This window comes from Vollenhovia emeryi, unplaced genomic scaffold (genome assembly GCF_000949405.1).
Source record: "Vollenhovia emeryi isolate VEMERY1.0 unplaced genomic scaffold, V.emery_V1.0 DF939131.1, whole genome shotgun sequence".
Classification (NCBI taxonomy): domain Eukaryota; kingdom Metazoa; phylum Arthropoda; class Insecta; order Hymenoptera; family Formicidae; genus Vollenhovia; species Vollenhovia emeryi.
Genome location: NW_011967235.1, coordinates 660,078 through 681,463, shown reverse-complemented (window position 1 = coordinate 681,463; position 21,386 = coordinate 660,078). Strand labels below are relative to the sequence as shown.

General features: G+C 35.5%; 1 protein-coding gene across 3 annotated transcripts in view; it reads left to right on the top strand.

The window, feature by feature from the left end:
* LOC105568130 (hemicentin-1) overlaps positions 1-21,386 on the top strand; it is a 154,159-nt gene that overhangs the window by 70,038 nt on the left and 62,735 nt on the right. For all 3 annotated transcript variants that reach the window (XM_012023542.1, XM_012023544.1, XM_012023543.1), the window contains exon 2: positions 20,409-20,598. In XM_012023542.1, the coding sequence (XP_011878932.1) occupies positions 20,409-20,598 (190 nt within the window). The remainder of the gene's footprint in view (positions 1-20,408; positions 20,599-21,386) is intronic.

Below are 21,386 nucleotides of genomic sequence, written 5' to 3'. Positions count from 1 at the left end.
ATTCCATCTTTTTCTACAAATATAAAATATCAAGATGCAAATGCAACATTAAAAAATGTATAGTTAATCAAGATTCTAATGTAGTCATTCTCCGGCCTTTGTAGTCTACATACTTTTAACGTCTGCCGAAAAATTTTATAATTATGACTCACTACCTTCGAACTTTTATTAATTGACTTCTTATTACACGTGCTTGATTATTTATTAAGAAAATTACTTGAAAAGGACCAAAACTCATGGTCAAAACGTCGCTGTACATTTTTGGAATTCCTTAAACACGTGCCAGTTAAGGTTGACCAAATTGATTTATTGTTATTTTATTACTGGCAACCTAAAGAGATTTCGAAGTTCAAGATTCTAATGTTAATTGAAACTTTTCAGCGCCGAGCTAAAGTATAATATTATTTGAGAAGAGATAGAGCGTGTATCTTCATAATTTTAATTCTTTTAACGAGTGCACAATTAAGAATGACAAATGCTACAGCTTTTGTCACGTGGATTATACTTTGCCATATAAATAAAGGAAAAAAAAACAGGAAAGTACATTGTTGAAACTGACTGAAATAATTTCTACGAGTGGAACCTTCGCACGAAAATTGTGTACTCTCCTGTGGAAATTAAAATTAAAACGATAAGTTTATCATAAAATGAAGAAACAGAAAATCGCTGAAGACTTGAGCAACTTGTTTCAAAATACTTCGAAATTTAGTTTCTACAAATTGAAAGTACGAGAACGCAGTCCCGTTTCTCCGACTTCCCCGATTTCTTTTGATTGTCTCGCGAGAATTCCGTTAGAATTACTTTCTGTCAGTTCCTGGCGAAAACAAATAGTTCTTCTTGCATAGATATTTAGACAGTACTCAATGCGGTAATCGTTTAACCGGATTATACACGAATATGACCTATCAGATGTAATTTGGATTCTGGCTAAGCCTCCACGATAGCACGGAGATTTATTGCAGGATAGTGATCTTATCTACTGTAGCGTGCATCGATTAATTGGCATCTCACTCGTTGTCGTATTGGGGTTTGATCATGCTTCTTGTACGGTTAAACACGTTAACAACGTTATTGATTCAGACAATCGCGCTGTGTTTGCGAGAAACTCTTGTAATTAATACTCTTATTAAACAGTACTTTTATTTTGGTGCGTTGCATGTGTTTCTTTCTCTCCATTTTCAGATTATAAATGAAACCATATATGTTCCTGTTTTAATTAATGACCCAAAAGTAAATTAGAGCGGAGATATCATGTATGCATTTTCTATCGCGAGAAGGGAGTAGAAAAAAAGTTAATAATGCTTAATGTAGTCAAATGCGAAATTCCGAGCAGTTACGAATGAATTGGTATTAAATGCGGATTCAGAAAAAAAGTGATAAGAAATACAATTGACTGTGGTTTTATTATACTTTTGCAAAAAAAGTATACTTAACGCGTAGAGACAATTTCTAATGTCAATTAATTGATAACAAAGTATTTCGATAGACTGGAAATATTTATTTCTCTTAATAATAAGTTATTCTATATCGTGCAGCATTCTAAAACGTCGCTTTGCATCCCCGAGATCGATTCTCTGAAATTTGGAGCACCCGAGTTAATCGCCTCGACATCTGCCGAGCGCGATTTGCATTTGTATAAAAGTGCGCTTTTTCCCGGAATCTACAACGTTGAACTTATCAAGCATTACCGTAAGAAGAACGATATATTACCGGGGTTCTCGTATCCTAGCTGTTATGTTAGGTGACGGAAAAACACGGCGCCATAAGAGCGATGCGGGGACGCGATGGTGAAAGGAAATGAGCACGCTTTCTCGGAACGGAAAATTTCAACTCGATACAGCATTTACGTGGGTTCCCCACGCGAGATTCGCGATATCTTTCCGAACTCGCATTCTTGTACTTTGGCGCACCTTTCCGCGAACCGCTCGCGAATGAATCGTATATCACTGTATCACCAGAAACATCCCTTTATTCATTTTCACTGATGCTACGATAGCGAGAACAATGCGAAACGAAATTTCCCAGTGTGCAATTTCGTGCAATTCACTTGCGAATATCTCAATTTTAAAGCGGGCAATTCGATAGAGCCGATAGAGCACAGTACACAAAGTATGCTTTTCGAATGAGCTTTGCGGGCACATTAAAGTTTAAAAGCGCGAATTGTGTGCTTTTCACTTCGACCGCCTTGAAAATAGTTAAAATAACATTTCGAAAGACAGAGAATTTCATATACGCTTACCGAGGTAATAGAAACATAAATTTTATTGAATGCCATAAAAACTCGTATAATCTCTTAGAACAAAGCCAATATTTCTTGAACGAGCGCATTCTTAGGAGGGAAGAAGCGGGATTTTTTAATCTTGAATAGTTTACAGCTTTCAGGATACAGCTATAAAGTATTTCGCGAACGCAAATTTCTTACCTTAGAAACTATTATACTTTATAACGTGCAAGTGCGTACAACACTCCTTTACCATTTTACTCTCGATGAATTTCACTCTTTACGTACCTGGGCGCGATATAATACAATACGGTCCGATCGTGTTGTAACAAGTGCACCGCGCGCCCATTTAATTTTAATTTCCAATCCATAGGAGAGTGCACGAATTTCGTGCGAGCGCTCCACTCGTTGAAATTACTTCAATTAGTACTTTCAACGATGTGCTTTCAAGATTTTTCTTCATTTTTTCTAATCAAGTATAATCCACGTGATGAAAGCTGCAGCATTCTGTATTATGCACGTTAAAAGAATTAAAATTATTAAAGTACATTTAATAATCGCTATTTTCTTCTCAAATCAAAAGTAAACGGGATGCGCCATATTGCGAGGAGTGCGCACAGCTTACGTGAATGTAATAAAATATTATTTTCTCGAATAGTAATATAAGGAAATACGTTCTTATTTCAGTTCTGCTAGAAGTTTGAAATTACTTCTCGCGCGACTGTGAAAGACGACTTCCGCCATGAGGTGAAATAACTTTATTCTCTAAAGAGGCCGAGCACCAAGTCTTTTAAAGGAATAAGCGTTATTTCAGTTATATATATATATATGTCATACTTTGAACTGTATTTTATGCAATTCATAATTGTGTGCCAATATATTTAAGATAATTAATTTCTTTCTTGAAAGACACTTTCGTAAATTTACAGTTTTCTATATGATAAATATAATAAATTCAAAATTAGTTTTTTTTTGTCGAAAGTTTAATCTACACACTTAATATACGATAAATTTAATAGCTGTAACAATCATGGTGTGAAACCATAAAAGCCGCTTACAACTTTAACATTTTCGTAGTGTAAAAAGTTGACCGCCGACTATCCGATTATTGGACTGCTTGATAGAATCCGTGTTTCAATATAGATATATACGCTACATATGATGGAGTAATATTCGAGTATAGTATCTAATTCCATACATAAGTGCAGGTAATTTTTAAACGTACATTTTATTATCACGGCATCGTAATAGACCAATTAATATAATTGTCCCAGTATAAATTTTAAATGCAACTTTATAATTGCATAATTGCGATTTTTTCGTGATACTTCTTGTTCGTAAAAAAAATGCTACGCAATCGTTTAAGATGAAAGCAACAGGCGGACATAAAAGAGAAAACGGGAGGATAAAAAGATCGACCACGAAATACGTAGAAAATAATTTGAATCGTACTTTGTGATTTATGAGCTGCTGCACAGTCGTGAGAGGAGTAACGTCAGATTTACTATATAAAAGCGATATTTCTCAGAGATGCAGCGTCTCGAAATCGAAGCAATGAATTTCCTCAGAAATAACGCTCGATATTCTGAAATATCGTCTTCGGCGACGCTATTTTCCTTCGAACTTTCAATCGCATGTAAACGAACTTTATGTTGGATATTGCCATTGTCAGTGCAACGCCGAGTAAGATTACTCTGCATTGAAGTGAAGAATCTGGGTATCACTCGAGTGAGAAGCAGGCAGAGAATAATTTTATACGATACGCCCAGAATGACTAGTTACGTCATTTACGATATTAAATGTGTACTTGTGCATTCTAAATTATTAAAAAATGTATTTTAAATGTTTAATGCAACAGTTTTATGTCAAAAGTTAATTAAACATTAATTGGCTGTTAATTGAATTACTCGCGCATATGAAAGTTTCATTACGTAGAATGTTGGATATTAAAAGAAACGACGCGGACGAGATTATTCTTTATTGGTAAATTTGCGAATGTCTGTAATCTATAATCTAAGCTGCTATTGTAGTAATCTAGGGCGCGAAGATCGAGGTGCGGATTACACGGTGCTAGCAACCTTCCTCCAAGGTGAGAAATTTATTACGACATGGCCGTGTTCCGTCCGCAATGCTAAGCCCGATCGAGGCTCAACGTGACGTTGAAAATTTAAAGCAGATCTGTTCCACTTGTCAGTTTTTACACTTAATCTTCCTAACACAGTGGCAATAGCTTTGGACTTTCTCGTTCTCGTAAATATTTTATTGGCTCCCTTTATCCCATCGTTCCGCGCAAATTGTCACTGTGTACGTTGTCGTTTATCAGGAGAAATACCAAAAGAATAATACGTCTATCCATTTGTTTGTCATTTACACTTTCAATGCCTCCTTTCCATCGTCGATTCAGTCCGTTATAATGAAGCAAACAATGTGGATAATTGCGCATCCGCTGCTATTATCAAGCGCGCCAGTCAAAATGTCGCGAAAATTGCATCGCATTTCCGTTTGGCGACTAATCAAAACAAGATGGAAATTGCTCGTTCGATATGAGAAATTGCTTCGATCTCGCACCGTTCAAGAGATGGGAAATCGATTTGCACCTCCCGCAGCGTACTTTTCTATAAGGCTCTTCGCGTGGAAGATACCACGAGTTAGATGGATGCTTACAATTAGCAAAAAGTTGCTAGTAGTCACGATATAGTTACATAAAAAGGCATTATTAAAAAGCATTTTTGAAAAACACAACCTTTATACGCGAATTGAGAATTCAGGATAGTTTCAAGTAGTACGATTGAACCAATCTGCATGAAGGAGTGCTACGTGTGTGTGTGTGTGTAAAGTTATTATCCGTGTTGCAGAATTTCCTTGACTAGACAATTCAAATATTGGAATTTAGTTGCAACTGAGAATATCGAATTTATCTAGCGGCCACACACACAGGGGAGCACAAAGAAGTTACCTCTAGTAAATAAATTTAATCAAACACTTGGCGTGTTAATTAATTGCATTCTGCGCCGTATAAAACAATCGCAAAACGTGACTGAGCGCGTTTAACTGCTATAATATTTCGTAATTATCAAGACGATATCTAAAACGACGTTTATTTTCTATTTACTATTAATCTAAATATAAAAGCTTCATTGCGATCCATAAATGACTATTTTATTATCTGTCATAATGGATGAGGAATACAATACCATCAATATTCTCGAACTTGCCGGTAACTCTCTCCTTTCAATAAGCGATTAAAAATGTCAACCTTGTACTTAAAAGTTTACAAGGGAGATTAAGTTGATTTATTGCTCATACAATGCGATCTCGTGAATATTTTAACTTGGAGATTAATTGAAGAAAAGAGACATGCGCGTGAACCCAACACATTATATCTAACGAACGTGCAATAGCATAAAAGAAGCGAGCGCGCGCATTGACGCGGTGATTAATTTTCCATAGAATTGCTTGTCTTTGTAATTGCGCGACGCCATCCGTCCGCTCCCCTTTTCCCCGCAAATAACAGCCAGGCTCAAAGCTTTCAGAGAGCTTATTACTTGATCACGACCCAACGGAATGTTTGTGGTTTCGCCGGAAAGCCAGGCCGAATCTTTTGCGCCATCCTATTTCATACACCCAAATATATATATATATATATCTAGGTGTATTTATATACATATATATACATATACACATATAGCATACATACATACATAAGCTGTGTATATAGATTATGTGCGCCTATATAGCGCAATATACTCAATAATAAAGAGTTTGGACCTACCAAAAACTTTTTTGGGTTTTCTTTTACAATGACGTAAATTCTTCATATAAAAATAAACTACAAACGTGTTCCGCAAAGAATTTACAGTTCGATAATAAGTTTAGCCTTTACACGACACTCCTGCTAAAGGATTATGAAATAGGTTCAGCAGAAATCTTTTATGATGTCCCTTTTTTGAAAGACACAAGATAGTAGGGTATTAATTTGATTTAAAGTTTTGATGTCTTGCTAAAAGATTGAAAGATATACCGTAAGTTGTATATAAAGCTAAAAAAAAACTAGAACGAACTATTTTTTTTATAAATCGATGATAAAATAAAGTATCTTAATTAAAGTGAAGAAGTATATTAATTAATTGATTTATCTGGAGAGAAATTGACGTTCCAGACGACAGATACGTCTATCAGTCGCCCTGCGGCGTAGTCAGTTTTCTGATATCGTATTGAGCTTTATCAATCCAATCGCGACGTGGGTTTTGTTTTAGTTACAAACGGAGAACGCGCGACTGTGTAGGAATCTTTCATGTCCGGCCCTCTCGCTCGAGAGCGAAATTGGATTGTAGCGAACTCGAATACCACGTGGTTGGAAGCCTTTGAAAGGATTCCACTGTGGACGATCGATGCGACTCCGTTCGTTTCTAGAACATATGGACCACATATGAAAGAATCACTAGCAATCAGTGCAGTTATATAAAGGGTCAAAAACTTTTGCACAACGCGGGTATCGTAGTACATGAAAAGAGACGCTATTTCCTTCCTTCATGTTGAAAATGCATTTACTTGCGTATGGTTTTCAAATGCTATCGAAATTTGAATAATAATTACCATAGAATATTTCAGTATCACACGAAATATTTAAATGCCAAATATTCAATTGGAAAACTTTATCATAATACTACAGAAATGTAAAAAAATTAATTTAGGCATTCTTTGGGTCACAAGAGGATCTTCCTCTCAAATATTAATTTACTTAAAAACTAACTATTAACAGAATTATAAATCCTTCTTCCTGCTTACATAACATTTTGCTAAATTTTGGCTTTATGCCTGGATAGATTTTCTTGAGTATTTTCTCGCATACTAAAATATCAATCAAGGATCAGTCACTATATTAGCTTCTATCTAAATATTATTCTGGATACAATAGTCAACGCGCGTTCGTGTTCGTTGCATACCATCATCATAATGAAATAATTATCAAACTTAGAAAATGTTTTGATTGTATCATACTAACAGTAATAAAAAGGTAGACTATAAACATTTATTATTGGATTATTATTGCAGTATCAGTTTTTAATATTTTGAAAATTCAAAATTTAAATTTATTGTCAAATTTAAGGTTAATATCTTCTTTTATATTATATTTAAAGTATAGATAATACAATTCTGTGATATTATTTCTTTCCGCTTCCATGAGCTGTAAATATCTAAAGCGTGTTTTGTACGATACACAAAAAGCGATTTACATGATACAGATCACATAAAATTTATCCACTCCTCCGTGAAGAAATTTTAATTATTGCTTATTGGCGCATAAAAATTCAATGCACAAATCTGAAACAAAACACCGACCAAACTTGAAATTTTTTTGTATAATATTAAAATAGTGAAAGTTATTTAGTATAAAATAATAGTGTAACAATATATGAAACTGTTAATACATTCCTTTAGCGTAGAACAAAATAGTTTATGGTTCTAAGCAACGTTTTAGGGAAGAATGTCTATTGAATATGCATGAAATCAGCTCGTCGCTATGGCTGGAATCTGCTAGCAATGCAATCTAGTAAATGGATCACATACGTGTCATTTATGATGGGTACAATATAGTACATTCACTAGCAAATTGATGCGTGTGGTATTTCTAAGTGATAAACTTGTCTATGTTGCGTTAGCTCGTTTAATTAAAGTTTGGTAAATCTGTAATCTATTCTACGTATCAACTCTATAAATAAAAGAATGAAAGAAAATGATTTAATTGCCAAATATTATAGAAAGTCTGGCGAACGCAAATTTAATTTTCGGAGATAATTTATCTGATCTCGGACAGATAAAACTTTTGGCATTAAAGAATAACGAGGACGCGTAATTAAGCTTCAACGCTTTAAATTTGCCCGGAACAATGGACATTGCAATTCGCTTGGAAGATCGATACATCGCGTATTGCGTATGCATTAATTTTATAGGAAACATGTAACACGTCGTGGCTTATACGGATTAAATTTTGCTTGCGAAATTGCGATAATTTACTAGCAAGTACCGTTACAACGGACATTAACAACGTCGGTTAAGACAAGGCGAGATTCGAGAACCAACATTAACGACTCACAACATATCATATCGCACTTTAATTCCCCTTCAACAGCCCCACATAACGATGGCTTCCATTAGAAGCTGCAATGCACCTTTGTTTTCTGAGATCCTTGCAGATTCCTGCAAGAACGCGATGTATTTCAGAAAGCGAGAAGTACTGCGCAAGTAGGGTTCTCGTGTTGAATAAGAAATTTCGCATTAATACCGACGATGCGCGGTCGAGGGACAAAGGAACGAGGTGCGAAAGCTATATAAGGCGACATTTAAGACGACGAACTTAATATACTGCTCGCGTAATTTTCCGGAACGTTCGCACGTATATTTTACACGAAAACCACTCGCAAAACTAACATCACTCACGAGAGTTTATGCACGACGAACCATATGGCCCGCGATCTCACCGCAAACTTATCGCTATAGCAAAACAGAGTAGATAAACGGTAAATATTTAACGTTAAATCTTGAGAGAAATATTTTTTATAATTTATGTGAATGTTGATAACTTAAGGCGAAGATGTTTTAAATTTAAATATAAAGAGCTTCTTTATTTCTATCTTAGACTTATAATTGTATATGCCGATATGTATATGTCACATTGGCACAAACGATGCGTTAAAATTAAAATTTCGGTGAAACGTAATTCTTAAAGCTGTCCGAACGTTGACGAAAGCAAGTGTTTGGTAAAGAGAAAAGTACGAGCAGAACATAAAAATGTGAATGCTTGAAATATTCGTCGAATTCTGAAACACCATACAAACGGAATTCCAAGAGGAGAATACGTTTCGATCGCGCGACGTCAACGTGGATTTGCTTCCTCGCGGCTATTTCAAGGATGAAACGTTGTCCCGCCAGCTTACGAAGGTGGGCATGAACATGTATTTGAAAGTCGAAAATGTGTCGGGGGAACGTACAATGCAAAAGCCTTCGGCAGCTGCGCCGCTGTACCGCCCAGCAACCGTAATAGCGAGGAAAATAGTCTCCCCGAGGTGTGAAAATCATAATATCAGGGGCGGCGAAACAGCGAGAACGCTTAGTGAATCGTTAGAATTGTCACACCCTTAATGGAATGTCATTTGCATAATTAATATGAGCTCTGGTGGAGTCATGAGCCAGCATAATCCGAATACTTTTCATCCGCATAAATGACTTTTAACAAAGAATCAGAATTAAGATCGTGATCTACACCTATTACAGTTCACGACATGCAGTAATGACAAATTTTGCGCAAACATTTATAATTTCCTAGTTTCTATTTCGTTCTTCCTTACCTTCAGACCCATCTGCTCCGATAGATTCTTTTTGGATTCGCTGTCAGCTGTAATAATTACAAAAACTCGTACATCTTTGTTATTCTAACGTTTAGTATATTTAAGATAATACAGTTTCTCCTTTTAAAACGTTATTTCTTCGCGGTATGCATTCACACGTGGTATATTGAGAAACCTGTATTCTATCGTAAGTTAATCCGATCACACTCGAGTAAAGCCGTTCCTCGCTCATGGCTCGACTACGAGAACGCGAAAGCCGCATGATATCGGATGGGTTGGAAGTTGTAACGCTATGAGAGGCGCCGGCCTCGCAAGCCTGAAGGTGCTAAAATTTCTGCCTGATATGCTCGTCAGGGATATCTCCATAAGTCACCACCATATATCTTGGAAATGAAATCCCGGATGCGAATGCAACTCACGCACTTCCGCTAGTGTGGATGGCTCTTAAGGGGAAAAGTGAAGTAGTATAAGTAGAAAAGGTCAATATTACACCGACAGAATCAGTAATTGCGGATACTATAATGATTACGTAACATTTATTGCATCTATGCAATTGTTTTCGAATTGAGATCTTCCTTGAGAAAATTATATGTTTCGTAATTTCTTAAACATGACTTTTAATACATAAATAATATTTTGCTTTTCTTCTGTTGCATTTATAATTCAAAATAGTAAATATCTGATAACTGCGATGTCGTATAATAAACCCAGTTAAATTTAAAAAAAAAAATATTATGCTTTTAACAAGTTAATTTGTCAAGTCTAACTTTATTTAAACTATAATTTCGTTAGTTAAAACGCCAATTTTACGTCTCTTTAAATAAAGTTTTGACTTCTCTTTCCCTTTGCAAGATGTAATTCCGTGTTTAAAGCGACCTTAATCCACCTCAGAGTGTCACATAGATGCGCCGACTCGAAAAAGAGGCAAATTTAAATGAGTATTTTACTGCAAATAACACTACTTAAGTAGCAGTCATTAAACATACTTGTATAGCCACGGAATAAAAATATATCTATTGTAGTATCTTAGAATTAAATTTCATATAATTAAAATCATTCAAGAATATTTATCGAAAATTTTATTTTATTACTTTCATAGAATTTTTAACAAAACAATAATTTTTCAAGTAATGACGGAATAATTATTCCATATTATTAGTATTACAATATTCAGACCTTGTTAAACGACATTAAAAAATTTATTTTTATCTGAACAATTTGTTATAACTATCTTTTGATATTAAGCAAACTAAATTAGTTAAAACTAAAGTTGTCATCCCTGTTCGAAACAAAGACTATTCCTTTTTCCACTGAAAACTTATTGCTATTTCTAGCTTTATTAGTTTAAAGTTATATATCTCTGTCTTAAGAGTTTCTTTCGAAAATAATTCTTTAAACCGTGTTCATAAACTTCTTCAAGTTAAAAGTCGAAGTCCTATATCTCGGCTATCTTCAAATCTTAATTAATTCCGAGGGCATATATTACACGGCCTGGGACTGTCGGCAAAGTTCCTTCGACTTCAGCACTACAAGCGACTTGTTTACGCGCATGTTCTTCAGAATGGTACGTTTTCTTTGTATAACGGTGCTCGTTTGTGAACTTTCTGAGATGCGTATAGTTAGCAGAAATGTTTTTCCGCTGAACGAAACTCGCTTTCCTTAAGAGTACGCAATGTGTATTTCTTTTTAAAGTGTCAGTAAAAATACTGCCAGAAATTAAAGAGATGTTTAAGTCTCATTTTTAAACCCCTGAATGGTGCAGGAGTTTATACTATCCTTGTGATGAGTTTTTCATGCAAGATACCGTCAAGATTAAAATTAAATAAGACGTCGAATTGCCGGTTAAGGAATAATATTAATTTATTGATGTAGAGCTATTTCTGCAAGTGTTACACCGTGTGTCGGTGGTCTCAGTGATCGAAGAGCGATAAATAGAACCAATTTTAATAGCCGTGCGTATTATCGATGATTGTACATACAAGATCGATGTATAACGGTAGGTATGTATCGAGTACAGTGTACCGCGCGTTCGAGCGAATGTACTGTACATACATGTGCCACCGAAAACACGCGTCAATTCGCATCCGTGAAATATTTTGACAATCGCAATATTCCGTGAAATCTGGAATTGCTAATTATAATGCACTAAAATATAGATTGGCATGAATATTTCACACAACCTGCATTATCTTGATAATAATTTCAGTGATATTTCCAATATTCAACCGAATTCAAGCAAAATAATATAATTGTCCATTTTTTTAAATGGTACAGGCAAATATATAAATACTGTTAAAGTTCTCGACAATTATTTTCAACATTTGGCGTACAAATTTATCACGTGCCATTGCATAATTTAAGATATTATTGTCTGCTAACCAAAATTTTAAGAATGGAATATTACAACGGAAAATTTCTCATTCAAATTACTTTTCAAATTCTTGTCAAACGTTTTCAACTTTTTAGTCGGAAATAGTTGTATCGCTCTTGTAAGAGTTGCCTCAAGAAAAGATTACGAATTCGCCAACTGACGTACACTGAGGGAATCGATCGAGGCAAGGCATTACGACTTATAGTTCGAGCATGTTATGTGAGAAGGCTTCAAAGGATTGATATGGACATCTCGCAATATCATTGGGGAGAATACTAACCACGCGGGAGTGCTCTACGGACACTCTTGCTGCAAGGTGTACTACCCATGAGGGATGCAAATTAAACATAAGATGAATCGACATTCGCGATTTAAAACTGGGTCATTGAATTTATAATTCATCGTTATGTCACGTTCCGCAGAAACGATATTTACAGAAGGCACCACGTGCAGTCTATTTAAAGAAAGATATTGTATACTATCATCGCTAGTACAAAATTTATTTTACACGTTCATTCGATTATATTGTACTTTATTTAGATTTTAATAAGTTTATACTTTATACGCGTTATATGTATCACTTATATGATATTTAATATACGTACTGGGCATTTTTTAGAAATAATGCTCGGTGCAAATTTTAGTTACCTTATAATTATTTAATATAATATTAAAATGTCTAGGGATTATTTTAAAAAACATATCGCGACTGGGGCTTATCTCCTTTGTCATATCTAACCCGTTCTTGGTAAGGAAAAGAACACCGCCTAAGCCACTGATCGGGTCTCTGAAAACCGGATTTTCCGCTGGAGCTTAAGTCTAAGCTTAAGGGACTTCCAGTTTGAGCGTGTATGTATAGCGTGCCATTGTTTGAGACACGTGGGCTAGTATGCGTTAAGCCTTTACTTTTAAAATGGCGGAGAATTGATGTCTTCACAAATCGATAATCGAACTTAGCGCAACTTCTCGTAACACATGGCGGCCTTTCGGGAATAATAAATTCTGCACGGATATGAGAGACAATGTAATAAAAGCATGGACGTAGTATACATATGTGGACTCACCATGCCCTATGTGAAGTGGCGAAGCCAGCACGCGAGAGACAATAGAAATAAATGTATTATAGAAATTCAAAGTCATCAAAAGATTAAACAAAAATAAACGTGTGATAAAAATACACTTTGTGTGTTAGAAATGTTGTTCTATACTGTAATTTTATATTACAATTGGCAGATAACTGAAAAAAAAACTTTAATAATTAATATGAGACGCGCGTATTTATCTCGCTTGGTAGTAGTAGCCAGATTATCTTCTGCTTGCCGCGGAGTGACTGTAAAAAATAGGTTATTCGGTCAAACTATAATTGCGGTACTTTGTTAAGTGGTCTCAATTACATCGCGCGATAAACAGGAACTTCTAAACGTTTCCGTGTACACTTCCGCATTTCTTAAACAACTCCCGCCACGTCATCACCAACAGTTGTAAAGGTGCAGTTGTGGAATAATTGACAATGTTGGAGAGCATACTGCACAAGTTGCTGTCAAAACTGTGAAATGTACCCTATATATATTGTTTTAAATTATTTTTATTTGATATACGGGAGAAGAGAGGAGAGAGAAAAAGAGGGAAGCGAGAATAAAACATATTTAAAAATTAAACAATGCGAAGTTAAATTTAAAAAATAACATTTGTGCTGTGTTAACACTTTAATAAACAATTCTGAAAGAGGCTAACGCTTATAACTATTAGGATAAGCTAATAAACTACGCATCCGTGCAGTAATTATCATACGCATTATCTATTATAGATTAATGTCCATAAATGTGAAACGCTATTTAATAGCTGTCTCGCTTTATGATCATAAATGCGATTAAATTGATCACGTCAGCAATTTTAATTCTATTACATACGATTGGGCGTGTTAATTCTGTCACAAGTGGACCGATCTATTCTAAAACCATAATGCATAATGATGGCGAAACAAATCGGCGCGTTCACATGCCATCGAATTTCGTTAAATTCCCGACTTGGATTTATTTCGAAATTGTCGTTTTAACAGCTTTGAACCTAATGTTTTTTCAATAGAACAAAACTATTTTAAGTCATTTATGTGTGAAAATGCAAAGGGTTTAAAACATACTGTTATATTAATTATGAAAATTTTGTCATAAAATGTCATAAATGTATAACGTAAAATATAGCTCGTACATACTTGACAACTGTCCCAGAATTTATATTTAAAAAAGCTAATTGATTGTAGACAGCATGTAAATCTTTATTTTTTTTTCTTGAGTTTCTACCATGGGTTTCCCAATTTTGTCTCGCCGCCACATAGAAATATATATTAATAAAGCTTTTACGTCGCCGCCTTTCACAAAGCGTGCAAGCCCATTTATCCCAGAATAGACCATAATGCCACCCCTTTGAGCAGCAATTTTACTATTAATTTCCATTATGACACCAATAAACTCTTTTTGCAAAAGTATGCGCAGCCACTTAATTTCTGACGGCACCTCATCGGATACGCACGTGTGACAGCTACTTAATGTAACGCAATAATAGACTCTTATGTGCCTTGACAAAAGTTCAATGATTAAAGACAAGGGGGAAAAGCCTACAGTGTCGCTATCAAAGGGCGTCTCATTATCCTTTTTATTAAAAAAGTTATATTGAAAGGTGGTAGCATATGCACGCGACATAAAGTTACTCTAAAGTTACGTCCTTGACCATGCGTGAAATAATCAATAATAAAAAAGCACTAGATTTAATATCGAGCGTCTGGATATTAATAGATAAATAAATAATCGGTCTTAGAAAATGAGCACGGAATTAAGAGCGGTAGATTTAATGACATTTATTTAATATAAATATATTTAGAAACTAAATTCGGAGACTCCCGTCGCTGACAGTGTCAGCTTTCATCAGAAATTGAATTTCTTGCTGAAACACATATCACAAGAAAGATTTGCCTCCATCACGTTTCAAATCAAAACTTTCGTGTTATCCTTCTAACTCATAGCATCCCGGAAGGTGTTCTGAATGTTAATCCTAGTAATCCTCAGAACACTCTCTCTCCCTCTCTCTCTCCCCCCCCTCTCTCTCTCTCTCTCTCACACACAATAGTATTTCGTACGTTAAGTACGATTGTATGCTTACGTGCATTTGCGGATTCCCGTAACAAATTAAATAGACATACAATTTTGTCCACAATTTTATTCTTTAGTCCCCATAAGATAACTTATCTCAGCTGAATGAAACCTCACGATAATATTTATGATCTCGAAAGTGATGAGATAAAATTGTTGGAGCGTAAAATTGCAGCCTCAGAAAATTAGTGATGATATAGTCGCAATTATCGTCCGACAGTGACATAGTTAGGTAACACGCTAAATAAATCATTTTCTCGTGAAATTTACCACATTCTTGTTAAAACTATTTGTCAATGTATACCGTTAATTCAATGTAAAGTTGTAAAATTCGAGACCGAGGCAATTTAATAATGGACTATTTTTAATATTTTCAAATACTTCAAATTGTTATTAACATCAATATTGAAAATTACAAGATGTGGAAAATTGGTTATAGACTGCATACGATAATTAGCATAATATGTCGTCGCGCTCACCGTTACTCTCCATCGTTATTTAATATTGTTATATGACATTTCTGTTGGCACACCGCGTTTCGCATATTTCGAAGCAACGTGAACATAAAAGATTCTACAAACTAACATGGAATGTGACGTACGAAAGAGAAACAGTGCACGGGAAAAATGGTAGCTAACTAAATGTAAAATCATACAAGGTAACATTAATGATTCGTCACCAAATGAAACCAACTTGTTTTTCTTGGTAGAATATTATTGCGAAGGTATATTAGGCATACTCTCCAATTGGACTCCATGGCAGCGATTAATTAGAATTGTTGCGTTTATATGTCGGACATTCAACAAGATCCACAGTTGTCTTATTTATAATTGGGGAGTAACAAGGGAAAAGCAGGTCTTAAGAGTCAAACACGGTTCTTTGTGCGTGAATCAATTTTACTCAATTTCGTTTTACATTGTAATGCAAACTACAAGTTATATGTCTCGGTTCTTTGAGCTTCAGTGACTCAGGAACAGATTAATTTAATAATCTCACGTTTTTCGACTTGTATAAGGTGAATATTAAAAATTAATTGTATATCGTGCAATTTTGGAGAGAAAATGCTTGCTAATAAAAATTTGGCTGATATTCATAATCTGTAAAATATTTGAACCGGAAGTATAGCTCCAGATTCATCAGCAAAGGGACGCGAAATCCACACTCACCAAATTAAATCCAGAAAACGTGAAATTAACAAAGTGTCTTATTTATGTCCATTTCTACCAATCAACAATTTTTTCTACTAATTTTCTAATTCTTAAATCTCGAAAGAAAAAAGATAAACAGTAAATTAAACCGAGATTAAAATTAATCTGCATTGGTAAATATGGGCATTAGACACCACTTTAACGTACAGTTCTCTTTATGTGTATTCTAATTGCGACATATAGTTCCACCCGTCATAAATTTGCCTCTTCCGATATTTGCGCGCGCATCGTTTGTTTGTCTCGGTGCTAAATCTTCCTCTCGGTTAATTCCCATCCGCCCGTCTCGGCCTACTCTGTCTCTCAGACCCGGCTCCATGCTAATGCAGGCTGCAATTTGTATAATTTCGAAATGGGTTAAGCACGCGTCCGAGCATCCGAGGTCGATAACTTTTTCTACCTCCGCGATAGAACGTCGTTATCTGCACGTGCTCTTCCGCAACGGCGCTCATTCCAAAGCATAGTGCTTACTTTACATTTTAATGTCTCCGGAGTCACGTCGACATCTCGAAGTGCTACTAATTTCATGGACCTTTAACTGTAAACTCGCCGATCACGTTTCCTTGCTGTAAAATTTTGCGACAAACGCGCGTACCTTCTATGGAAAAATTATAGCAATTGCAAAACTTTGTGTAGTGTAACCTTTAACGTATAACCATAATTGCATGTGATAACTAAACGTCAAGGTACAATAGCGATTCCGATCGAGTGATTTTCAATGGTTGATGGCGTCATCAAGCATAGCATTAACGGCATTAATCGTGATTGTCCAAGCGTTAAGACGCAGCGATAATCGATGCTCTATACAGTCTGATTATAATTATTGTACATCTTCACACTAACATATAAAAGAGGAAATGAAAACTATAGAACAGTCCTCATACAAATGACATCAAAACGAATCGATCGAAATTAGTAAATTGCACTCTTAATAAAAGCATGATATTGTCCATAAAATGATGCAACAAAAGATTGGAAATTAAATTTTTAGTTTTTATTCGCTAACTGTATCTCGTTGCAGAATATGGCGAAATTAATTTGGGAGAACAATGTTGTTTGGTTATCTAATTTGACATATCAATAAAACTACTTTATATTATTTTTTTACGTAACTGTTTAGGTCCAGTTTCACAAACGTCGGTTAACTGTTAACCAGAGTTCAGTCGACTTCCTATCTTTCTCTATCTTGTTATCCAAGAAGAGATAGAGGATCAATTAACCATGGGTTAGCGGTTAAACGACGTTTCTGAAACTGGCCCTTAATATCACTTTCCATAATTTTTGAAACCTTAACACATACAGAGCTTCGAGAAAAAAAAAAGTCTCAACACTTTGACTTTATTTTATTTAAAAAAAAATTTATTTGAATAAATTGAAAGATTGAAACTTACTATTAATGCTAATATGTTAGCAAATATACAGTTGTTGAATTATTATTAACGAGCTCTCTCAGAAGACGACAAAGTGCACATGTTGTATTTTGTAGTGTCGTACTTGCATGGTCTCCATCGTGCAAGAAATTTCAGCCGACGAAAACCGACGGAAGCTATAAGTGCCACCAAGTGCAATAATTATCATTGTTACAGCCCGTTTTTGCGCTCGTAAAAACTTTATGCATACGTAGCGAAATTTAACTGCAAGCGCTACTAATTAGCAGCGTTAAATGCAACGGATGCTTACAAAAGCAAACAGCGTTTCCATCGTGTTCCTTGAAGCATTTGCCTTTTCATCACGATGCCCATCGAACGTAATTAATATTGCCGTACTTCTGTAAACATTAAAGAATATTTCGATAGAAAAATACATATTTAGCTAATACTTAATTTTCAGAGAAATAACTTGTACAGAAACGACTTCATTTGCGATAAAATATTTATTATTAATAGAGCAGAAAATACTCCTTTATAAACTATTTGACTTTATATCAAATTATCAAGTTTTAATTTAAGCTTTCACTAGAGCCACTTAAATTTTATTGCTTCATCTTTCCCTAATCCAATATTTCGACATAATATCACGACAACAACTTCACGCACACGCAATCAATCTCTCTATGTAATATTCATAAATTTGCGCAGTCACTCCGCGGGTGCTGATGCAAAAAGTTTCGCGGGAATTGCTACGGTGAGATAATGACAGAATATAAACGACACGTTGGATTAATCTGGCGCGAATTTCCGGATCGATTTTTCGACGCATCTCGGCACCTGAACACATAAAACCGAAATCACTTAAACTATACTAAGGCCATAGAAATTCAATCGGCAGTGATGGACATCCATATTCGGCAAATAAATCACTGTTTGTAGATATTCGTGCAAAGCCCATAAATCGTAATCCTTCCGTATTTGAATGTTCATGCGCCATATGTTCTCTCACTTTCGCAAGTGACAGTTGGTACGAAAAGCTTTCATAAATATATTTCTCACGTATGTTTCTTTTTACTTATTGCTTACATTTTTTCACTTGGATTTTTTTCCGTTAGATTATGTAGTCTTATAAAAGATATACCATGTCTGATATTACGAAATGCATTGTGTAATAACTTGCCTTTCGACGACGTTTTCACATAATTTTATTCTTTTCATAACTTAAAAATTTGATAGAAAATTATAATAATAAATCACTGAGCTCCAGCGATTTTGTCAATCAAGGCAACAACTATTTGTCGAGACAAACTTTGCCACGATTCATTCATTATACCAAGTAGAAATCGTAGCGATAGGGAACGCAACAATAAATCTTTGTTTCATTGTGCGATACTCATGGGCGATTTATTTCCTTTACGATATTCGAATTCGAATGTACTTCCTAGTACATTTTGCATTTTCTAATTGAAGTGTAATTCGCCAATTAATTTCCGGGTTAAAACCGCGGAATAATACTGCTTGCTACGTGAAAGATCGATTTGGCGAACGTAGGAAAGAGTAAAATATTTGATAGCTAATTTATCACAAAGCTGTCTTGAAAAGCAAAAGAAAGAATATTCGGCGATAATTTTACGGCGCGTCAAATATTTCGTGGAGACGACAATTCGGCGTGACAACGCGACCTTGGCGTTTGTTTAAGCGTGTCGCTGCGTACACAAGGTCGCCGCGCTATCATTCTTACGCCGACTCTCGAGCAAGTAGGTAGCAATATCGCTCCGTGTATTTTCCTCCTCGAGCCGCGGTATTAAACGTTATCACACGCCTTATGATTACGATAAGCGATCGTTTGCTCGCACAATCAATTTTTCAAGTAAACGGCACAAGGAATGGAGCTTATTTTTCTCTCAACTCACCGGGATTACTTTTTCACATCATAAAAGGTAATAGTAAAAGAGCCCGTGATTACGACGAGCGTGTAATATCACTAATGTAGAGATCTTTTCTTCTCCCTTGCAATGCTTTTAAAACTCAATTCAGTATCTCGACAATGTTAATCGCGGCCGCTTGCGAAAGTCCTAGGCGGAACGTCGGGGATGAATTTCACGAGAGAAAGAAAAGCAACCCATTCTTTATGATCTTTGCACAAAGTGCGGAACGTCGAGATGGATTTTTCTCTTCGAAGAAACACTTCGAAGCGGAGTAAGCGAATGAAGAGTCATCCCGTAATGTCCAAGCTGAAACAAACTTTTCACACGTGAGATGGGGAAGAAATCGTAATGCGATTCCCTACGGCGGATCTCCATTATTTCTCCTGAACGTAATATTTACTGTGCGCCACACAATACGACTTCAGAATCCAATTCTTTCTCGAGATGACTCGTGGGATGCCAACTTTTTTCGCTCTACGATATCGGTTATCATATTAATTAACGCGATCTCTTTTCTGACAAAACTTTCAACAACAACATGCTTCGGATGAGAGAATAATAAGCATAAATTGCGATCATAACGAAGGATACGAAATATTGCTGTAATAACTCAGAGTTACGTATTTTTCATCGAACGCAAAGTCTTCATATTTACGGTACACGGGATACAAAATTGCGCAAGCTCTCTAATACGATTTCGAAATCGCACGATAAAACAATTCGCTGGTTGATTACGTTTTGTCGGCTCAATTGATATTTAGAGTCTCAATTATGGACTCAATTTCACACGAGTTACCACTAATGTATGTTTGTTTCAGGGAGCGGCGAGCCGTGGTTGAGAAGCGAGAAGCATGCCGAGCTAGGAACGGAGATTTTACTGCCCTGCGTCCTGAAATCACCGCAATGCGAGGGTCTGCACAGCATCAAGTGGTATCGCGGACCTACGAGGATTTTCATTTTCAGCGAGGACGCCGGGATTATACGCGGCAATAACGACATTGCTGCCAGGTAATTAAAGTATTATATTGAGACTTGAATGCATAATGCTAGTGGGTTCAACTCGTGCCTTGACTTAATTGGGCTGCCTTTTTTGCAATTTCTTTTTTAAGAAACTAAATTTCATTATTTCTTGATATATTTCGCGGCGCCAATTAAAGCCGTAATACGAACTCACTGAAACTCGCGATAAAAACCACAATTTTACAATGTAAACCGAAAACACCTAAAGTCTTTTTATGTTTCTAAAATTACCATATTAAACGATTCATTTTTTCGCCAAAAAAATCTGCATTATTTTTACATTTCTGAAAATTTCGGAAATCGTACGCAATATTAATAAAAATAATGTCTTATTAATATATTAAAAAATTCTACCTTTTGTCCGAGAAACATTAAAAATCTTCCACAACTGATTGTGAGTTGCAAACAACGCATTTTCTTGAATCATTTTCGGTTTCGATAATTAGCTGTTTCCACGATTTGTAACTATCGCGATTATGCTCATTTCGGGGTCATCACCCTGTAATTGCGTTTCGTGGTTCGCGGTCTATATTTAGAGACCGTACAGCTTCAAATACGTCAAATACGTTAAATGCACACGTGAATATTTAGAGCATGAAACTTCCAATTAGTAATTATCAAAGTCTCTGATTGTTTTAATAATATCTGGTTTGCCATTATGCCTATAGTTGAATCGAATCGTTTACGTATCATTATTCGCATACAAAACTGTTTACATGTACCAATACATGTTAGACCCTTTTGATCATAGGGCTACGGATATACAAGTAAATAAT